The sequence below is a fragment of the Lissotriton helveticus genome, chromosome 3_1 (genome assembly GCF_964261635.1).
Source record: "Lissotriton helveticus chromosome 3_1, aLisHel1.1, whole genome shotgun sequence".
Lineage (NCBI taxonomy): Eukaryota > Metazoa > Chordata > Amphibia > Caudata > Salamandridae > Lissotriton > Lissotriton helveticus.
Genome location: NC_136061.1, coordinates 339419345 through 339441517, shown reverse-complemented (window position 1 = coordinate 339441517; position 22173 = coordinate 339419345). Strand labels below are relative to the sequence as shown.

Sequence of the window (22173 nt, the reverse complement as noted above, 5' to 3'; positions counted from 1 at the left end):
GCAAACAATATTCAGCACCCACTTGTCCTGAGTAATTTTTCTCCACTCTGCCAGAAAAAATTGAACGCTTCTCCCCACCGTAGTATGTAACGGATGTAGGGGAAGTAAGCGCTCAGGGCCGAGACCCGGCCGGGCCTTTAGTCGCTGTTGCCGACTGGTGGCCGCCTCTGCCTTTCTGGCGCTTCTGGAACGGTCTTCGGAACTGCTGCTGTTGTTGCTGCTGCTGTTGTCCCGAAGACTGGCCACGCCCTCTGCCCTGGCCACCGAACCGTCGCCGGAACGGTCGGTATGACTTCTTGTTCTCCTTATGTTTTTCCAAACCCACAGCGGTGAGCGTTTCGGCCTCCGCCTTCATGCGGGCCATTTCGTCATCCGCATGTTTTCCAAATAGGGTTTCGCCAGAGAATGGTAGATTGGCAACCCTTTGTTGTGCGTCCGGTTTTAGTGACGTGAGGCGGAGCCAGGCGTGTCTTCGCTGGTTAATTCCATGGCAGAAACCATGCGCCGCCAGCAGGGAAGAGTGGGCTGCGGCACTGATGACCTGATTCGCCACCAACATCCCCTCATTCTACACCTCTTGGAAGTCCTCTCGCTTATTACGCGCAGATGTTTCACAAACTGCTGTAGAGATTCCCAGAGGGCTCGGTCATACCGCCCCAACAAGGCCGTGGCACTCGCAGCCTTCATGGAAGTCGCCGATGTCCCACAAACCTTTCTCCCAGAAGAATCCAGCCACCTGGATTCCTTAAATGGGGGAACTGTGGAGGACGGAGTGGTGGCATGCTGTTTACGAGCCGCCGTCTCAATCACAGAGTTTGGAGGGGGTTCCACCCTTAGAAAAGCCGGATCTGAGTCGGGAGCCCGGTATTTTTTCTGCAGTCTCAAGGGGGCCACCTTAGTCACCGCCGAAGTGAGAAAAAGGTCCATGGCAGGGTCTTCCAGGCCCGGTACCAGTTGTAGTAATGGCCGAGACAGATGTTTCTGGTGCAGCGTCTCGAAGATCACCGATGTCTTGGGCGTGGGCAGCGTCAACGAGATGCCCAATTTTGCTGCACCTCGTAAAAGGACGTCATGGAAAGACACCAGATCATCAATCGGTGAAACCCTTGTTTCCGGTGACTCCGACAAAGTCGGAGAATAGTCCCTGGTCCCTGAAGACCTTGTCCGGGAATGAGACCTGTGCCTCCTGTGGCGCCGTCTCGACCGTGTGGACGACCTGTTGCGCGATCGTTCCCTCCTCCTGGAACGTGATCGCGATCTCCCAGTACGTGGGCGCTCCGCGGGTTTCCGTGGAGGCGTCTTCCGTTGCCTATCCTGGGGTTTAGGTTTTGGAGTCCCCTTAGGCGGTGTAGGGAGCGGAGGCAGTGACACCGATCTCGGTGGTAGGACAGGAGGTATCTCCGGCCGAGGAGCGGGCCCATGAGGTGGGATCGGTGGCAGAGGTTGTCCCGCTGGAGGAAGCGGAGATAGCGGAGGATTGATGGGAGGATCCTCCTTAGGTAGAGGAGGAGGCGTCTTAGGCCGAGGCGGTGTATAAACCACCGAGTACACCGAGCCTGGTGACTTCTTCGGGTGAGGTGACTGTGAACCAGACCCCCCAGTATTTGAGCGACGCCTCTGGCGTCCTTCACCAGACCCAGCGTGACTTTTGGCGCCAGAACTCAGTCTGCGCCGCTTAGGAGAGGCGGAAAGCCTCAGAGACGCCGATCTCTTTCTCCTCGACGTCGAGCGTCGCTTTCTCGACGTCGAACGTCGACCCCGTGACTCCGGCGTCGAACGCCGCCTCCTCGACGTTGAACGGTCAGTCCTCGACAGCGAGCGTCGACTCCTCCCTTGCGTCGACCGTTTTATCGCGGTCCTCGAGGTCGAGGAGCCCCTCGCCGGCGACCGTCTGCTCGACGGCGAAGAGGCGGTGTCGCTTTGACGGTGAGCGCCGATGCCTGTCGGTCCTTCTTCGACGTCGATGACTCGACGCGGACGTCGACGACGCCGTCGGCGGTGATTTCGACGGCGGCCTACGCAGGCCTCTCGACGTCGACCGTCCACGCGGTCTCGACCCGGAGCCCCGGGGAGATGGGGAACACACCGTCGTCATCCCTCTGGACGTCGCCGTCGATGCAATCGACGTCGACGGAGACCGGGACCGTTTGCTGGGCTTCCTGCCTCTGGGGAGACCCCCAGAGGCCTCAGCAGGGGCAGAGGGAGCCTTCCCAGCCTGCCCAGACCCACCTGCAGCCGTCTCTCCTCTAGGCCTTGAAGCCTAATCTTCAGCCTGTCCCTCAGGGTTTGGCAGATGTCACAATCTTCAGGGACATGTGCTTCAGGGAGACAGAGTATGCAGACGTCGTGTGGATCAGACTTGGCCTTCTTCCTTCCACATGCTGGGCACTTGTCGAAGAGAGCAGGCATTTTAGAGCCCTAAAAAGCCTGAACAAATACACAGGAATAAAGGGAAACACCAAGTACACAAACTGAAAACACTTTTAAAGCCAAAAGTGCACAAAATGTCCAATAAACCCTTGAAAAAGGGAGAGCTCAATGCACCAGGGTCCTGTTAGCAGGAGCCGGAAAAAAGAACTGAAAGTAAGAGAGACCTGCTGTGCATTCTGGGATACTGGGAGAAGTTCTGGAAAGTTCTCTTAAAGGCACAGTATCCTATTTAAGCCACATAATGGCAGCCTAAGGGGCTTGTCTGTCCATGCCTTCCTCTCTATCATTCCAGAGGCTTTTACTGGTAGAGGCAAGTTTCTCTATGGGAGAAACTGGGCAGGCTGTGCATGTTTTTTTTTGGTGGAATTTCTAGTTAAAGTACTGGACAGTGTAGCCTGTGGATATAGGCTGCATTATTTGTCTTTAAATTCTCTCTTAAGTGTCTTTGCAGTTCTGCAATTTTCTGACAACTTAAGAGACTATTTTTGATTGCCGGGGTCCTCGCACATGGGTGGGACTATTCACTAGATTATGACTATACACAGAGATCCCCTACTACAGAACGGTTCCTCGGATGTAAATTGGATCCTTAGAGCAGTGTTTAGATTTCTTCTATGCCCAAGGTGTAACTGCCTTACATGTGGCAGGCTGGTGTAACTGCCTTACATGTGGCAGGCTCCTTAAAGGCCTCTTTCCCCTTGTCTAGCACACTTAGTAACATGGGCAGGAACTGTGTTCTTCACTGCGTAGGCATTAATGTCTCGAGTAAGAAACATGATCGAGGCTTCTCTTCTTTGAGTTGCACCTCATAGGGTTCTGCTGCTTTTTTGATGACTTGATTGTACATCCCAATGTCGTCAGGAGGAGAAGGGCTCAAAGGGTAGGTGTCGACCACCTCTTCAGATGAGTCTGTGCCAATGTAGTTCCTGAACCAGTGATGTGTCTGGTTTGCTTTTCTTCCTCGAAAAAGAACTCTCCTTCTTGCTCTTCAAACGGCTCGGGTGTCATTGGGGGCTCTAATTCCTCGAAGCTAGTCTCCTTTTCCATCAAGGTTTTTGGCTGTATCTTGAACTGCTTCAAGCTTTCGTCGAATTCGCTCTTATGTTTTAAGATACTGAACATTTCAACTTTGAGCCTTTTCTTCTTCTTCTCGATCTCCAAAGCATGTGTTTCGGCGTCAAGCGTTTCTGACCTTCTCTTTGTGGTCGACGGCACCTTTTCCGCCGTTTGCGTTTCAGCATCTAAACTTTCAGGTTTTTTTCTTGGTGGACAACGACGGCTTCTATGTAGCCGCGTGTGCCATGCCCTGTTAGTCTGTTTTCGACCTCTCCTGCTTTGACCATTATATTCCACATGGGTACTATAATATAGGCCTCGGTAAACTCGTTACCCTTCACCTATATTCTCTCCCTACATTACACTTGTCGTGGTTTACAAGGACTGACCTTTTTCCTGAATATTACACTGCATTCTGAACGTGGGTTCAAAATGTTCAAAATCACATACATTATGAATGAGAGTTCTTGGAAGCACAGCAGGACTGCCATCTCCTGTATAAAATTGTTTACAAAGTTCATGCCAGACGTTATCCATAGGCCGACACAGTCACACAGCAAGATAGGATTCCTGGGGAGACCTATGGGTATATATACATCACATGTTGCTAAGATAGTAAGAGGAGATCAAGACATCTCGATAGGGAGGCATCGTAGGAGTACGCACCTTTTATTATGTGTTTTATATACTTGAATGTATTCATGATTTTAGTAAGATAGTAGAACTAAACCATCTTTTTAAATTTATAGTACTGTTAATCATTTATATCTTATACTTTCTAATGGTTGTTGCAGCACATCAATTCTACACCAGAATAACAACTGTTCAATAAATGATTATTGAAAACGCCCAGCTTGTTTATTCTGTGTATCGCTCTGAGACAAACTAAGTAAGCACGAGTGACTGAGCGAAAAGTAGTACATAGTTTCCACAATCTGAGGGTTCAGGGTTGTCATGTTCTGAGGTTGCCAGAAACTATTCTCTCCTTGGTAAGAGGAGATTATAGTTGCACTGTGAGCTAGATAATTCAGACAGGCTAACATACCCGGTGGGGGTGTATGGAATCAGTCTTCCACTAGTCCCACAGGTTATTATCCAAACGTGCGGATCCTGTATAGGTCATTTAGGAACTACACAACAAATGTTGGGGCGTCTTTCCCTTGATCGTCTTTCGGCGTCTTGGTTTTTTCGAAGGTTTGCCACTCCGGAGTCCTTGCTAAAGGATCCTACGGGCTGTTTTTTTTATGCAATTGAGGTCGTCGAGGGGTTCAACGGCGATGCTGCTTTTGCGGTTCTGGAGTCTGTTTTTCGTGACTCGTGTATTGCAATTGAGACCGTCGGGTCTCTTACCTCTCATGAAGTCTTCTTTTCAACCTCCACGATTTGGACTTCAACATCTGTGTCACTAGCTGACCACTCTTCTACATTTTCTTCGTCGTCACTAGAGAGGCCCAGGTCTCTCAGCGACAGTGGTGCACTCTGCCCTTGCAGGTCGTAATGGGCTTGTGTCTGCCTCTCTTACTCTAAACGTCTTTGGAGCAAACGCTGAACGCACGTTGCAGTCCTCATTTCGATGATCGACTGGTAAGCAGAGATTGCAAACCGGATGGTGGTATTTAAGGCAAAACTTGAATGATTTTTTTCCCCATTACCACGTAAAGGGAGCCACCTGTACATATATTAACTGTACGGCGTCGACGGAGCAGAATTTCCGCTTCTCTGCGCCCTCCGGCACCTCGATTTAACCTACGATTTCTTGATTCGTTGTCTTTTTGATTTTTATAACATTTTTCTTATAATTTTCTTCAACTTTTCTTGGAGCTCCTTCCGTAAGGATCCAGACAGAGGCAGACAAAAAAAGAATCTGACTATGGCAAACAAAGGTGGAGGCTTTCGGAGAAAGCATGTTAACGTCACACAGGGACACCAAATGGTGGTATGTTGACGCCCACCAGGAAGAAAAAGAAAAACAGGACAGATACAACAATTCCGGACCCAACCACTAGATGGCGGAATAAGGCACAGCATGTGAATCCAGAAAAGATTCAGGCTGTAAAACAAAGCACATCATGGGCAGAGGTGTCATGCCCCCTCCCCCATGATGGGCAGGGTCCTCGAAGAGGGTGCTTCAAAAGCCTTCCACATTGGTTAGCTGCCCCCAGCCTTTTAATGTCAGCAACTGGCTCCCACCAGTTCTGACCCCTAGTTTGGGCGGAAGAACCGGCTGAAAAACTTAACCAGGAAGGGAGGTGTGCCCATCTTTGCTAACTCCACCAGTAAGGGGGAGAGGCGAAGTGAAGGTCAACTCTCAGTCCTCGCCACCTTGGAGATGGGGGGTAGAGGGGAAGGACCGGTCAGATCAGGAAGAGGGCTATGCACCCCCCTCTCACTGGAGAGTGACATACTAGGGGGTGTAGACACTCCAGGGAAGGGAAGCATTCGCCCCAACCTGAACACCCCTGTAATACCCCTAAATCTAGTATTTAGGGGCACCCCTGAACCTTGCCTTTTCAGATTTGATGTGACAAGAAGAATGACCCTAGAGCTGTGCTGCAGAAGAGGAGGAAGACAACTGCTTTGGCGCAAGCCCTACCGGCCTGTCTTCTGCTCTGAACCCCTGCAAGCTGATCCCGGCATGTCCTGCAGCCAGCAGCCTTTAAGAACCCCGAAGTTCTGCCCTGTCTTCCCACAGAACTTTGATCTCCAGTAGACACCGGATTTCTCCAACACTAACCCAAGCCACAACTCCAGAGCCGGCTGGATCCATGAGTTCTCACTTCTGTGTACCAGACACCCACAGCCTGAGTTCAAGTGGCCCAACACCCCAGCAAGGTCCCAGGGGTGATCATGTCCTGTGATCTGGTGTTGGATGACCTCCACCGACCTTCTCGACGCCTGAAGGCTCCCCCCAACCGCCAGTGAGAAGAACCGGACACGAAAGGACGCCCCTGCACCAGCAACTTATGAGGTCTGAGGTGCCCAACCCACAGTGTCCTGGTGTCCAGCAACTCTTCATCTTCCAGTCTAGTCTTCAGACTCCAGCCTGAAGTCCTTTTTCGTGACCAACGTCCTCCATTGAAAAGCATTGTGCTCCCGACACCTTCTGAACACAATTACCCAGCCACCCCTGCACCGCAGGAGGTGTGGACTTGGTGCCAAGCTGCGACTTCCTTTTACGTAACTTTAACCCTAGGAGCTTAGCCAATGAAACTGAGTGGCCTGCCCCTGAGCAGTCCCCAACCGAGGTGACCTCTTAGCCCCATTGGCACCCTGCACCTGGCTTCCCTAGTGCCGCTGGTGGTGGCCCTAGAGTGTCAACCTGACCCTTAGTTCTACCCTCCAAAGCTCATCCTAAAAGCATTTTACTCACCTGTAAACTTAACACTTCGTTTCCTTCATAGGACAGAATGGTGGTTTTTCAAAAAAAAGAATTTTTAAGTGTTGAACTGTCTAGTACTGCAGCAAGGAGTAATTTAGTGGCTTCACCAGAGTTAACCTGTGTATCAATGTCCTGTGTTGCTTAACACCTTGGCTGCTCAAGATATTCCTCTGCTGTGCCATAATGTAAATGGGTGTGGTCATGACGAGCTGAGCTCATCATGAGCCTCGAAGAGGTTAAACTGTGTTAGGAGAGTGTTTCATGCCAAACTCGAAAAGTAATCACAAAGTGATCTAAACGTAACCTAAGAAAACAAGTTGCTTACCTGTAACTTTGGTTCCCCAGTATTGGTAACTTTCATAGATTCCCATGCTTTTGTATCATTTCCCGTCGTCGGAATGGGAGTCTCGGTAACAAAATAACATAGCAGTAGGTACAAAAGAGAAAGAAAAAGGCCTAGGCATCATTCCCTTTTGCAGCATATCCGTCTCTTTTTGTAAAAGAGACCAAACTAAGCATCAGCCAATCAGAAGAGCCTCACCCCATAGAACCCTTCTGAAGGAACCTCAGAGCCTCAGATTTTCGTAGCCGTTGTGTAACAGTCACCATATCTGCTGAAGGCTGAGCTTTCCTCGGGGAGGTGGGTGGGCGCATGGGAATCTATGAAAGTTATCAAAACTGGGGAACCAAAGTTACAGGTAAGTAACTTGTTTTCTTGGCCCAGTATTGGAACTTTCATAGATTCCCATGCTTTTATATCAGAGTAGCAAGCAGTCAGCAATAAAACACATTTTGTGGCATAAACATACATTGCAATAGCCATCATTACATGAAGATACAAAATGTGCTGAAAAAAGGAAGGTGGGATAGAAAGGAAATCTCATCAATTAGTGGAAGAGGTTCCTCAGGACTGCCTGGCCCACAGCGGTGTCCTCCTGGGTCAAGGATTCCAAGCAGTAACGCTTTGTAAAGGTGTGTCCGCTGCTCCAAGTCGTAGCCCTGCAAATGTCTCTGATGTGCACTCCCGCGAAGAGAGCTGTCGAAGAAGCCACCGATCTTGTGGAATACGCTCTAATTCTACTGGTCAGCGGCTTACCCGCTGTCGAATGGCAATGGAGAATGGCACTGGAAATCCATCTCGCAATACTTTGTTTTGAAAGAGGGAGGCCCTTGCGAGGACCACCAAAAGCAATGAACAATTGGGAAGATTTACGGAATCCTTTGGTGCGATCCAGATAGAATTTTAAGCACCGTTGTACATCCAGAGAATGCAGTGACCTCTCCGCTAGTGTGGAAGGGTGAGGAAAGAAAGATTTAAGAATAACTGGCTCATTCAAGTGAAAGTCCTAGGGCACCTTGGGTATGAACCTCGGGTTAGTTCTTAAGATTACTGTATTCCTTTTGAATTGGAGAAACGGTTCGTGAATTGTGAGAGCCTGCAACTCCCCAATGCGTCTTGCCGATGTGAGGGCAAGAAGGAGAGCCAATTTCCATGAAAGGAATTTCATGTCCATTCGATGTATTGGTTCAAATGGGTCTTTCATGATCTGTGTGAGGACCAAATTCATTTGCCAAGTAGGATACGGAGGCCTCACCGGGGGATAGACACGGAACAATCCTTTAAGAAACTGTTTAATTATCCTAGAAGTTCAAAGAGTAGGTCCTGGCGCAGAACGTCTGTACAAAGAAATCGCTGCCAAGTGAACTTTTATGGATGAATGGGTCAGCCCAGTCTTAGCTAAGGACAAAAGATAAGGCAGAAGTTGATGAGGTTGAGAAGAGAAAGGGTCAACACCTTCTTTCCTGCACCAAATGCAAAATCTTTTCCATTTGAAACGGTAAGTCTTATTCGTGGAAGGAGCTCTAGCCTGGGAGAGAACCTCTTATTTCATTTGAGATGGGAAGGTTCATGAATTCTCGCTGCTCAGGAGCCATGCTGTCAGGTGCAATGAAGCTGGATCCGGATGACAAGTTTGCCCCTCGGACATTGTGAAAAGGTCCAGAATGGTTTGCAAGGGAAGAGGAGGAACAAGCGACAACAGATGGGGTTCCGTGAACCAGAACTGTCTCGGCCAAGCAGGTGCTCTCAAGATCATCTTGCATGGCTCCACTTTGATTTTCCTGATAAGTCTCGGGATCATTGGAATGGGGGGGAAAGGCGTAAACAAATGTCCCTGACCAGTCTATCGAAAGTGCATTCCCCAATTATCCTTGATGGAGAAGCCTGCTTGCATAAGATCAGCATTTCTTGTTGGTCGGTGTGGCAAATAGATCTATTGCAGGCTTGCCCCACTGTTGGAAAACCTTGTCCAGAACTGGCTGGTTCAGTTCCCACTCGTGACTGACTGAGGATAGCCTGTTTAGTCTGTCTGCATTTTCGTTTAAGATCCCTGGCAAATATTCCGCCTGCAGTGAAATCCCGTGAAGGATCGCCCATTCCCCGATTTCTTGAGCTTCCCGAGATAATGGGAGAGACCTGGTTCCTCCTTCCTTGTTTATGTAATGCATGGCCGTGGTGTTGTCTGTCCTGATGAGAACCTTTGAACCTCCTAGTCGAGGGAGAAAAGCTTGAAGAGCCAATTTGATTGCCCTGAGTTCCAAGATATTGATGTGAAGCAGACTGTTCTGAGGTGACCAATGTCCACTGACATGCAGATCCTGCAGTACTGCCCCCCAGCCGTCCAATAACTCATCCGTCGTCACAACCTGAGGAGACGGATCGCTTACGAAGGATAGACCTTGGGACAAGTTTTCCTGCTTTGTACACCACCAGGCAGCATTTCTCATTGCCGAGGTGATGGTCACTTTGTCGTCGAACGAACCGTGAATCTGTTTCCACTGGATGTCCAGCTGCTCCTGAAGAGGACGCATCCTCAATCTGCAGTGTGGAATTAAAGGAATGCATGAAGAAGTCACTCCTAGAAGAGATTTGCAACGGCGTACTGAAAGACACCTTCTTAAGGCTAGCGCCATGGTTTGCAGTTTTTCCTGCCTCTCCAAGGTTGGGAAAGCTTTTTTGAGATTTGAGTCCAAGATGGCCCCCAGGAAGCGTGCAGTCCTGGACGAAACCAGAGATGACTTCTCCTTGCTTAGAGTGAGACCCAAATTGTGAAACAGGTTTGTACATGCGTCAACCACTTCCCTCGCAGCCTCCCTGTATGGAGCCTTCAGCAACCAGCCGTCCAGGTAAGGAAAGACTTGAAAGGCTGCCACTGGTGCCAGCACCTTTGTGAAGATTCTTGGGGCTGAGCAAAGATCAAAGGGTAAAACCCTGAATTGAAAGAGGCTCTTGGCTACTGTAAATCGTAGAAATCTTCTGTGTGCTGGGTGAATCGGTATGTGAAAGTACGCATCTTCAAGATAGAGCGTGGCCATGAAATCCCCTGGATTGATGAGACGTAGTAGGTCTTGAAGTGAGACCATCCGGAAAGCTAGGGAGATGAGATAGGTGTTGAGCTCCCTGAGATCTAAAATGGGGCGTCATTTCTCTAGAGTCTTCCTTATCAGGAAGAACCTGGAATAGAATCCTTCTCCTCTTTGGGCGGAGGGAACCGGCTCTATAGCACCTTTCCGGAGCATCTGATGAACTTCGAGCCGCAGAAGACGCAAATGTTTCGATGGGATGGCGGCCGGGGGCTTGGATGGTGGCATTTGTGTAAATTCCAAAATATGGCCCTTTCGAATGATGTTTAGCACCCAACGGTCTGATGTTATCTTGGACCAATTCTGAAGGTATTGAGACACCCTGCCTCCTACTGATGATCTTGCGGATGTGGGCACAGTAGGAAGAGCCAGGAGGTCGCTATTGTCTCTTGGACGTTTCACGTCCTTGGCGAGTTTGCTTTCCTCTATTATTAGATCTTGAGAAATTCGAGGACTGGCCTTGTCTTTGCTGATAAGGCTGGCAGTACTGTTGCGAACCTGAGCCATACGATGAGTACCGTTGCTGCTGGTAAGAGCCTCTGTACGTGGTACTCTTGCCTCTGGAACCTTTGAATGGAGCTTTACGGCACTGAAGCGTACTCAGAGACTTAGCTGTCTCAGTGTCCTTTTTAATATCCTGGAGAGTGTCATCTATAAACTTTCCAAACAATGCCTCTCCATCGAAAGGTAGATCCAGGATCTTATTCTGGATTTTGGGTCTGAACCAAGTCGTCTTGAGCCATCCGTGGCGACGAAGGACTGCAGCACCAGCCAATGAACGAAAAGCTGTAGTGGCGATGTCCATGACACAGTCTATAATTTTCATTGATGTTGCTTCTCCATTTTGTCAAATCTTCTTCGCCTCTGTTTTTGATTCTGGAGGAAGTTGATCCAAATGTAATGAGACGTCACACCATAGTTGGCGATCGTACCTGCCCAATATTGCTAAGGCATTTGCTGCCCACACCAAAAGACTAGCCATTGAAGAGAACCTCTTCCCGGCGTTGTCTAACCTCCTGCCTTCTTTATCTGGAGGAGTTGACAAAGGAGCTGAAGGGTTGCGTGACTTCCTTTGTGCCGCTTGTGAAATTACAGAGGCAGGTTTTGGGTGTCCCGTCAAAGACGCCGGAGCATCCTCAGGTGCTTTGTATTTTTTGTCGAGGCGCGGTAGTACAGGGACCATAGTCGCTGGATTCTTCATTGCCTTAAGGCCTTCATCCCCAAACATGTTGGACAATAGGGATATATCTAGTAGTCTTTTTACAAGGCTCTTTAAAGTCATATAAAAAACATTCGGTGGCAACAGAAGGCATTATTAGCTTGAATCTGCCGGCCGCTCTCTCCATCAGCTTATGGAACCCCCCTATATCCACTGGCGGGGAGTCCACCGGATCCGGACATGGTGAAGCTGGGTCTGGGATGACATACTCGTCCCCTTCTACACCTTGATCAGGTCTGCCATCAAAGTTTTGATCCTCATCCGAGGAATCATCATGAGTGTCCAGTGGTATCGAAGGTACCTGTGGAACCGGTGTGTGCGGCTGAGATGTCACCTGAGCCGGCAATTCTGGAGAAACCACTGCAGGAGCCGCAGGGACAGGCAGGGATTGAGTAGTCGGAACAGCAGCAGGCTGTGAATATCTAGATTTGTAATCCTGCAGCATGTTGTGGAGGTCCTGCAAGAGAGAAGATGGTACAGACACCATGTCTTGCCTCGAATACTGTTGTGGCTGGGCAGAATGATGATAACCACATTCCTGCTGGTACTCCCCTTCGGAATCAGTCTCCTGGCATTCAACCAGAAGCTGAGATGGACTTTTTGCATAACCATATGAGTCCTGATCGTCATCATCTGATTCGTCATCATCCTCCTCTAACAGCAGAGCTGGAGGCAAGGGGGTAACTCTCCTAGGAGACGTCATGTCAGGTGTAATTTGTCTCACAGAAATAGTAATTCTTTCAGTCGACGACAAAATCGTCGACGATCCCGTCGACGATGGAGCTGTATGTGGTAATACTGCCGTCGTCGACGAACGAACAATCGACGACGAGCGTCGACAACGAGACCGTCGACGCTCCTGCTGTCGTCGTCATCAATGTTATCGTCGAAGCCCTCGACGCCGACACTGTCGTCGTCACAACCGTCAACTAACTCTTCGTCGTCGCTGCAGTCGTCACTGCCGTTGTCATCTTCGTCGACGTCGCTGACACTGTCGGCGACGGCGGTGATCCAGTCGTTGTCGACTGTACCGTGGACGGGACCGTCGACGGTACCATTTTAAACTTAGGCTTCAACGCCTTCGTCGACAAAGCCTTCGCCGACGAAGCCTTCATCTGCGTCGTCGACCACTTGAAACTTCTGTCAGACTTCCCAGAAGACTGAGAAGAAGGTCTTTTGAAGGCTAGATCAGTCTTCATCCCAGAAGAATGTGTAGATGCTCCTTCCCTCTCCTTTTCACCACGGTGAGGAGATTCGACCGGACCCTGGGTCTCAGACTCTCTGGGGGTCTTTTTTGAGGCCTTAGATGGAAGCTCGATAGAAGGAGAAGGGGAAACCCTACTCCTTTTGACTGACGACCTTGTAGATGAGGCTGAAGAAGAGTCTTCACTGTCACTGGAGACTGTATCTTTTGTGGACTTCAACTTCTGGAGACAGGTAAGAAGCCTACCCTCACGATCCCGGAGGGTCTTGGTAGAACAGGTGCGGCAGATCTTGCAGTCCGCATTCTTATGATCAGGATAGAGGCAATAAATACAATCTTTATGCTTATCCTCAACAAACAATCTTTTCTTGCCACAGGTGGAACATGGCTTGAAAAGGGCCTTATTCTCCTGATCAGACATCTTGGAAGGGACAGCCAACAATTCTGAAGAGAAATCCTGAAGAAAACGTCTGAAAAGAGTAGAGATTGAGCAGAGCTCAAAGGAGACTCCCTAAGCACAACGTGCAGTAGAAAATCTGAGGCTCTGAGGTTCCTTCAGGAGGGTTCTATGGGGTGAGGCTCTTCTGATTGGCTGATGCTTAGTTTGGTCCCTTTTACAAAAATGCTACAAAAGGGAATGAGGCCTAGGCCTTTTTCTTTCTCTTTTGTACCTACTGCTGTGTTATTTTGTTACCGAGACTCCCATTCGAACGACGGGGAATGATACAAAAGCATGGGAATCTATGAAAGTTCCAATACTGGGGCAAACGTAATTACAAGCATTTTTGAACAGTTTACAAATCATTTTCTTACCTGCAAAAGTAATCTGAATGTTCCTATAAAGCAAGTGTTCACTGCATTGTGATAAGTATCATTCTATGAAAAGTTTAACTTACCTGCTACTAAGTATATCTTGGTTACGGAAATAAAACAAAATAACTTTATTGATACAAACAACTGGTCTGGATTGTCTGAGTGTGTGGCATCATTTCTTGCCGGAGTGTGTACAACAAATACTTAACACTACCCTTCTGATAAGCCTGACTGCTCAACCACACTACCACAAATGAGCGTAAGGTATTATCTTCTTTAGCCTCTACTATACCTCTGGAGATCTACTGGACACTGTGCACACTTTACCTCACTTTAGTTATCAAAACAACCACTAAAGTGCACATAATATGTATTAGTGGTGGGCAATTTTGTTTTAATGATGAGCAGGATTACGAACATAGTGTACAATTAGTTGTAATTTTGGTGCTGTGCATTCAAGTTCCTAACATGTCATCTGTTAAGTCGGGGGGGGGGGTCAGTAATATACCATTAGTTATGTAATGAAGGATATATTTTGAAGGTAATTTTACAATGTAACGCAATGTAATGAATGATATAACCCAAGATTGCTTAGCAATGGGTGGCAAATTGGTTTTAATGATTAGCAGGATTACGAATACAGCGCACAATGAGGTATAAGTCTGGTTTTGTGCATTAAGTTCCCAATAAGTCATCTGTTTAGTCAGGGGGTAGTAATATACTATTAGTAATGTAATGAAATGAAGGATAGTGTCTGAAGTTGATTTTACAATACAATATAATGTAATGAATGATATAACCTGAAGATTGCTTAGTAATCAATGTGTAATATTGTTTTTATTTCGTGTTTATTTTAGATCAATTTTAATCAAAATGTGGGTTGAGAAAGAGTAATAATGCAATACTAGTCTTAAAAAGGTGGTGCACATAGAGCAACACACCGAAACGCGTTGACGCAATTTTTCCAAGATAAATTCACAGGACGACTTGTCAGAACTGATCTACGTGATTCTGACTTTAATGTGAAGATTCCTATGAATTAACATTCCGATGTGTTAAGTGTTACACTACGGGTTTTTTAGTCTTTTCTTTTGTGTATATGGAGTATACTTTTTATGTGTTAATGTAATATTTGGATTGTTTTTAATGTTTTTAATTGATACATGATTTTTATAAATTTACACATTGTGATAATGGTAATTTCAGGTTCTTTCATGAGTGAGGAGTGTTTGTATTGATAACCATTGTTTTGTCACATGGGACTATTCCTAACTAGAGAGTGGAGTGTGAATGAATGACTGTCATTGAGATACTGAATGAACCCAAGGGATATTTTTCTTTTGACTGTAGTATATACAGCGCCATATTCCTACAATTCATTAAAAATTCATATCACAACGACTTTTTAGATTTTTGTCGCGTTGATCTTGTAGTTATAAAATTACCGTTCTATTTTTCTAACATAGTGTGGACTTTTTGTGGTGTTTTCATTGTGTTACTGTTTAAAGTGTTGCACAAATACTTTACACATTGCCTCTTAAGTTAAGCCTGATTGCTTTGTGCCAAGCTACAAGAGGGTGAGCACAGGATACTTTAGCATGCGTTTGTGACTTACCCTGCTTAGGATTGTGGTTCCTGCTTGGAAAGGGTGCATACCTCTGCCAACCAAAAGGAACATGCTACTTACCAGTATGCATCTGTTCTTGGCATGTAGAGCTGCAGAGTTACACACTATGCATAGATGGCCACCTAGTGTTGGGCCCGGATGTTTGCAGTTTGTTTTGTTGTAGAAAAGACTTTGGAAGTAACGGGATAGGTGACTCCTCCTTTGATCCTGCGCATGGGCATCGGCTCCATCCCCAGATTGTTTTTCTCTATTAGGGAAGTGATGGAGCTGTACAAGAGGTAGTGATGTCCATGTTATTTGTATCTAATTAAGATAATACTGGAACAGATAAAGGTAGCCAGGGAGGCGGGTGGGCGTGTGTAACTCGGCAGCTCTACATGCCAAGAACAGATGCATACTGGTAAGTAGCATTTTCCGTTCGAGGCATATGAGCTGCAGATTACACACTATGCATAGATTGTATAGCAGTACCCACACCTAGCGGCAACCACCAGTATCTGTTGCAGTTGTTAGAAACAGTGTTTTTAGTACAGCCTGGCCCACAGTGGCTTGTTGCTTAGTTTGCACATCTACACAGTAATGCTTTGTGAATGTGTGCGGTGTAAGCCATGTAGCTGCTTTGCATATATCATCTCGGTGAATGTCCCTAAGAATGCCATTGAAGCCCCTATTTTCCTTTTAGAATGGGCTTTTGGAGGAATTGTTAATGTACGTTTGGCTTTGTGATAGCATATTTGTATGCATTTAACAATCCATCTAGCGATCCCTGATTTTGATATGGGGTTGCCTTTATGTGGCGGTGAAAAAGACACAAAAGGTTGTTTTGTTTTATGAAACGTTTGTGTCCTTTCGATATAGTACAGTAATGCTCTTTTGACATTTAAGGTGTGTAGAGCTCTTTCTGTGACTCTTTGTGGCTGTGAGACGAATACGGGCAGCTCAACTGATTGATTTAGATGGAATGGCAAAATGACTTTAGGAAGGAATTTAGGATTAATACGAAGAACCACTTGGTTATGATGCATTTGCAGAAAGGGTTCTGGAATGGTAAATGATTGTAATTCACTAATCCTTCTGAGAGAAGTAATAGCTACTAGGAAAGCTACTTTCCAGGTTAGGAATTGCAATTCACATTTATGTAATGGTTCAAAGGGGGGGTCCCATTAATCTTGTGAGAACAATGGTTAAGTTCCACACTGGTGCAGGTGGCGTTCTGGGAGGAATTATCCTTTTAAGTCCTTCCATGAAAGCTTTTATAGCTGGTAATCTAAAAAGAGATAGATGTTGTCTATTTTGTAAGTATGCTGCAATGGCAGCGAGGTGTAGTCTGATAGATGTATAGGTTAAGTTACACTTTTGAAGGTGTAATAGATATCCTATGATGTATTGAATAGACACGTCTAAAGGGTTTATTTGGCAGTATATGACAAACCGTTTCCACTTAGCAGCATAACATGCTCTAGTAGTGGGACGTCTAGTTTCTTTGATAACGTTCATACATTCTGGAGGGAGGTTGAGGTAACCAAACTATGACCTCAGGAGCCAGATCGCTAGGTTGAGCTGAGCTGGGTCCGGGTGTCTGATCTCTCCATGGTTCTGTGTTAATAGGCGTGGAGTTAGGTTTAGTTTTTGGTGTGGTACTACAGACATCTGCAACAGCGTGGTGTAACACGGTTGTCTGGCCCAAGTTGGAGCGACTAGAATGAGTGTCAGGCAATGTTGCTGTAGTTTGCGTACCACTAACGGAAGTAGTGGGAGAGGAGGAAAAGCGTACGCAAATAGTTTTGACCAGTTCATCCAGATCGCATTGCCTTTGGACAATGGGTGTGGGTATCTGGCGGCAAAGTTTGGGCATTTTGCGTTTTTGTGGGTGGCAAAGAGGTCTATCTGAGGTTGTCCCCACATTTGAAAGAACGGATGAAGAACTTGCGGATGAAGTTCCCATTCGTGGATCTGCTGTGTTTGTCAACTTAGCAGATCTGCCATAGTGTTTTGTACTCCTGGGACGTGTTGGGCTAAGAGGAAGATCTTTAGTGGTATAGCCCATCTCCATATCTGCTGTGCTAACAGAGAGCTGCAGAGAGTGTGTTCCCCCTTGTTGTTTATGTAGTACATAGCTGTCATATTGTCTGTGCGGACTAAGGCAGCTTTGCCTAACACTTGCATTTGGAATGCTTTTAGGGCTAGAAATACAGCTAGTAACTCCAAGTGGTTGATGTGGAGTAACCTTTGTTGTGGTGTCCACCTGCCTTGAATGTTGTGATGCAGTAGGTGAGCTCCCCAGCCGGAGAGCGATGCGTCCGCTGTCATGACTATTTGAGGAACTGACTCTAGAAACGGTCGCCCTTTGGAAAGGTTTTTGGTGTTCCACCATTGCAGAGAACGATGAGTCCGACAGTCTACCAACACTAGGTCTGTTAGTTGACCTTGAGCCTGGTTCCATTGGCATGCTCGGCACTCTTGAAGTGGACGCATTTGCAGTCTTGTGTGAGGTACTACAAATATGCAAGATGCCATAATTCCTATGAACTGCATGAACACTCGAGCTGGTAGCGAGTGTTGCGGTTTGAATTTTGTTAGGAGAGTTTGTACACTTGTTATCCTGGCTGGAGAGGGATAAGCTAGTGATAGTTGGGTGTTTATTGTAGCGCCGAGATACTGCTGTATGTGCGAGGGTTGCAGATGCGATTTGGTGTGATTTACTGTGAATCCCAAGTCGTGAAGCAGTTGAATAGTTGTGTTGTACACACTAGCTGTATGAGCTGGCTTTTATGAACCAGTCATCTAGATATGGGAAGACATGAATATGTTGTCTTCTTAAGTGTGCTGCTACTACTGCTAGGCAGTTTGTAAACATCCTTAGCACTGTTGTGACTCCGAATGGGAGCACTTTGAACTGGTAGTGCTGCCCGTCTAGCACAAATCTGAGATATTTTCTGTGCGCTGTGTGGATGGGAATATGGAAGTAGGCGTCCTTCAGATCTAGGGTGACAAGGATGTCGTTTAGTACCAGAAGTGGAAGGACTTGTTGGAGTGTGACCATGTGAAAATGATCCGACTGTATGTAAATGTTTAGAGGTCTGAGGTCTAGGATGGGTCTTAGAGATCCATCCTTCTCTAGTATTAGCAAATATAGGGAGTATACTCCTTTGTTTTTCTGATGCTCTGGAACTATTTCTATTGCATTTGTCTGGATATTACCTCCTGTCTGAGTAGTGTTAAATGTTCTTGTGACATTGGACGCTGCTTGGGTGGTATGTTTGGGGGGGGTGGATGTTAGTTCTAGACAGTAACCTGATTGAATTATTTGGAGCATCCACCTGTCTGATGTGATGTTTTCCCAGGCTGGAAGGTATTGTTGAAGTCTTCCCCCGACAGGAGGGGAATGGGACAGGGGAAGGGGAAGGGAGTCATTCGGCAGGGGTAGAGGCAGAGCGGGAGTTGTTATTTTTACATCTGCCTTTGTTATGGTTACCCCTGTACCCACCCCTTTGGTAGCCCTTGCTGTAAGTGGACTGTTGGGGGTTTGTATGAGGTAGAAGGTGTGTCTGAAGAGTATCCCTTGGTGGCACCTAGATAGGATGAGTGTCGAAATGAACGTCTGGGAGCCTGCGACTGCAGGGCTCCCATCGATTTGGCGGTATCTGTATCCTTTTTAATGTTTTCAAGTGATACATCTACGTTCGGTCCGAAAAGGTGTTGCTCATCAAAGGGTTGATTAAGAATGGCACTTTAGGGGTAGCTGGATTAGGTATTTCCCCCCCCCCTATCATCAGAGCTGTCATCCCTGTTGTCATTGTCTGGTATAATAGAGGATGCTGGGGAATGTTGTTGTATGGGAGGATGTGGTGATGGTACAGGGGAAGGGGAAGGCAGTCTTAAGGGAGACGTAGCCATGTCCTCCTTTGAATGCAGAGCTGGAGCTGGTGTGTCCAGTGGTCGCTTTTTTAAAGCCAAAATTAGCTGTCCAGTAATTGGATCTTTAGCTAGAGTCTTTTGAGCAGGGTCAGGATAAAGTTAGTCCTCTGCAGGAGGCCGATCTTTTGGTGCGGAGGAAGGTTTCGGCACCGAAGCGGTTTGCTTTGTTTTTTTGGCAATGACTTTAACCAGAGAAGCAGGAATCTGTTTCGGCTCCGAAGCTTTTTTCGGTTCCGAGGATTTTTTCGGCTCCGGTATACTTTTTGGATACGATGGTTTTTTCGGTTCCGGTGGTTTTTTCGAATCCGAAGTGGGTTTGATTGGTTCCAAGCTGGGTTTCGGTGACGAAGGGGTGGTAGTCTGTTTCGGCGCCGATGGTTTGGATGTTGGCATAGCCGGTGAAGTTGTCTTTTTCGGTGCTGGTAAATGTGTGCCGGCACTGTGCGAAGGCCGACTCGAGCCCGAGTCGCCTGAATGCTCAGTTAGCTTCTTAGCCGGGCCCGAAGGTGGGGCAGTAGAAGCAGTGTGTCAGTGTGCACCCGAGCCCGAGGGCGAGGGTGTGACCGGGTCCAAAACAATCTGGGGATGGAGCCGATGCCCATGCGTAGCATCATCCAAAGGAGGAGTCACCTATCCCGTGACTTCCAAAGACTTTTCTACAACAAAACAAACTGAAAACATCCGGGCCCAACACTAGGTGGCCATCTATGCATAGTGTGTAATCTGCAGCTCACATGCCTCGAACACTTAATCTCTAGCAGGCGGAAAAAAGAATTGGAAACTGCATACTGGGGCACTGTGAGCTTCTGCTTCATGTCAAAGTGAGTCATGACAACCTCTCATATGTTTGGCGCTCAAAAGAAAAGATTTTTAGGGATAAATAAGTTTACACTCTTACACAGTCAGTTTATTTTGTCAGGCTTTCTATATAGTAGTTAAGGCTCATCATTTACAGTATGTTACCAATCAGATCTGTACATATATGACAATTTTGAGAAGCTGCAGCAAGTAACAAAGCAGGGACAATTCCAGTATATTCTGTTGCTGCCCTTCAAGCATTACTTGTTTAGTGTGCAAAGAAAACACGCTCCTGCAGTTTGTTGCATCTGTTCAGGGTATAAGTAAAGCTTGCATTACTGCCTGCAATGTATAGGTTTTGTGTGCCATGGTGACGTTCTGATTGCTCCTGCCATCTTTGTTGTATGTGGCCTTGGTATGGGAAAGTTTGCACTGCTGTGTAAGCAAAAAATGCCAAGCCTGCCTGAAAGTGGACCAGTTACTATTGATTTTAGATCAACCTCTTTCAATGATAGCGCTTTTCTGAAATGTTTCATAACCAGGGGCCCACATGTAGTATTAGTGTGCTCTTTCAGACAAACCAACTTAACAGTGCAGAAATGGATAAGTGACTGCCACCTAGATATGACATGCAGAAGCTATGTGGGTCAGCTGCGGGAGCGAATCAGTGGAGGAAATTTTATTGCAGGATATGAAGGAAAATAGAATAGAGATTAAAACAGGCAAAAAAGAAATTAATAAACGCAAATTAATATTGAGATAAGAGCAATATTTAAACAGAAGAGAATCAGGTTGCGCTCTACAGTGTTCGCTAGGAGACATGGGTGAGCATTTACATAGGACAAAAAGCTCAGAGGTATACAATTCCATTCATATTGATTTCACTAGAACCTTAAAAGTCAGCTGGACATTCATGCCTACCTCTAGCACTAAGCTAGAGTTACTAACATAAGATGGTGGGTTGTCCTTAAAAGGTGACTCGTCTCTACCCACACTTCAGCACCAGAGTAGGGATTTGTAAGTGCATACCATCACTCTCCTCCTGGTTCTCCTCTTCAATCGAGCCTTCGTTGTCATCATCTTCTAGTGCGGAGACTGTTGAAGCGATACTGTCACACTGTGAGACATCTCGTTCTTCACGGGGCCGCCGAGCAGTCTACAGTAGAAAAAAAAAAGGAAGCCATGGTCAGTCATTTATCTTGTTGTGAGAAGGCAAGGGATTTCTTGCATATGTTTAACCAGGAAACACTATTTTGTTGCTTGAGATGCCAACTTAAGGCAAACTTTACAAGAGAATCAGGTGCTCCAAGGAAACGTATTGAAAATTTGGAAAATGTGTACTCCAAAAACAAATGAAAGGTAAAATATTAAGCAAGAAATCCTCTTAAGAAAGTTGTTTTAATGTGATTTGATTCAAGTCTAGCATTTAGTCTTGGTTATAGAATTTCAAAACCGGAAAGAATGGAAGGCTTAACACCATTCAGAGTGGTCATATTGCATCCAACCTCTATGCAGATTGCGAGCAAGGTTCAGTAACTTCAAAACTACTAAGGAGAGCGACATGTTCATTTCACTTCAACATGTCTTCGTCCTTGTAAGCAGTTTTAGTTCTGCAATGAGGCCTACTAATATCTGCTTTTTAAAAAAAATATTTTTTCCCCGTTTGTGAGGGAGAACTTTTTGGTCTAGGCCTGTTTATGGCGTAGGCCCGAGTATCGTTTGTGGTATCTGCTAAGCAAAACACGTTATGTACCACAGCTTGAAAATTAGGTGTTAAAACCATTTTAAGAAAACACCCCTGCCCTTTACCGGAGGAGCTCTGTTTGGTTCCGTACCTGTAGGCATTGCGCGCTAACCTTGCGCGTTAGCAATGTTCTGAACAGGGTGGGGATTTGGGAATGAATATTTCCCAGAGTTGTTGTGCTGTGAGGAAGAGGCACAGTTGTACGTTTCCACCCCTCTTTTCCAACGTTTGAAATTCAGATGGTAAACCACTGAAAGACATGGACGTAATGTACAAACATCCCCTGTCTACAAGTAAACCGCACAATGGCACACTGCCTTAGGCCCTACACGGTAGCTGTGTTGGAAAGTCCAACCTTGTAATAAAAGGAGTGGCCGTGCTTCTTTATTTAAGGCTCTTTGCTGGTACCTGGAGCAAATCATCCGTGGTTTGCTCATAGACTAATTAATCATGCTGGTACCCGGAGCAATTCATCCGTGTTTTGCTCATAGTCTAATTAATAAAGGAGCAAATTCTTACCTCATGGTGGGATGAACTATCAACTCCCTGTGGAGAACCCCCC

The 22173-nt window shown here is 46.6% G+C and overlaps 1 protein-coding gene across 15 annotated transcripts in view; it reads right to left on the bottom strand.

The window, feature by feature from the left end:
* The window catches only part of NCOR1 (nuclear receptor corepressor 1), a 1934049-nt gene that overhangs the window by 1030489 nt on the left and 881387 nt on the right, over positions 1-22173 (bottom strand). For all 15 annotated transcript variants that reach the window (XM_078679968.1, XM_078679976.1, XM_078679969.1 and 12 more), the window contains exon 22: positions 20897-21023. In XM_078679968.1, coding sequence (XP_078536094.1) covers positions 20897-21023 — 127 coding nt within the window. The remainder of the gene's footprint in view (positions 1-20896; positions 21024-22173) is intronic.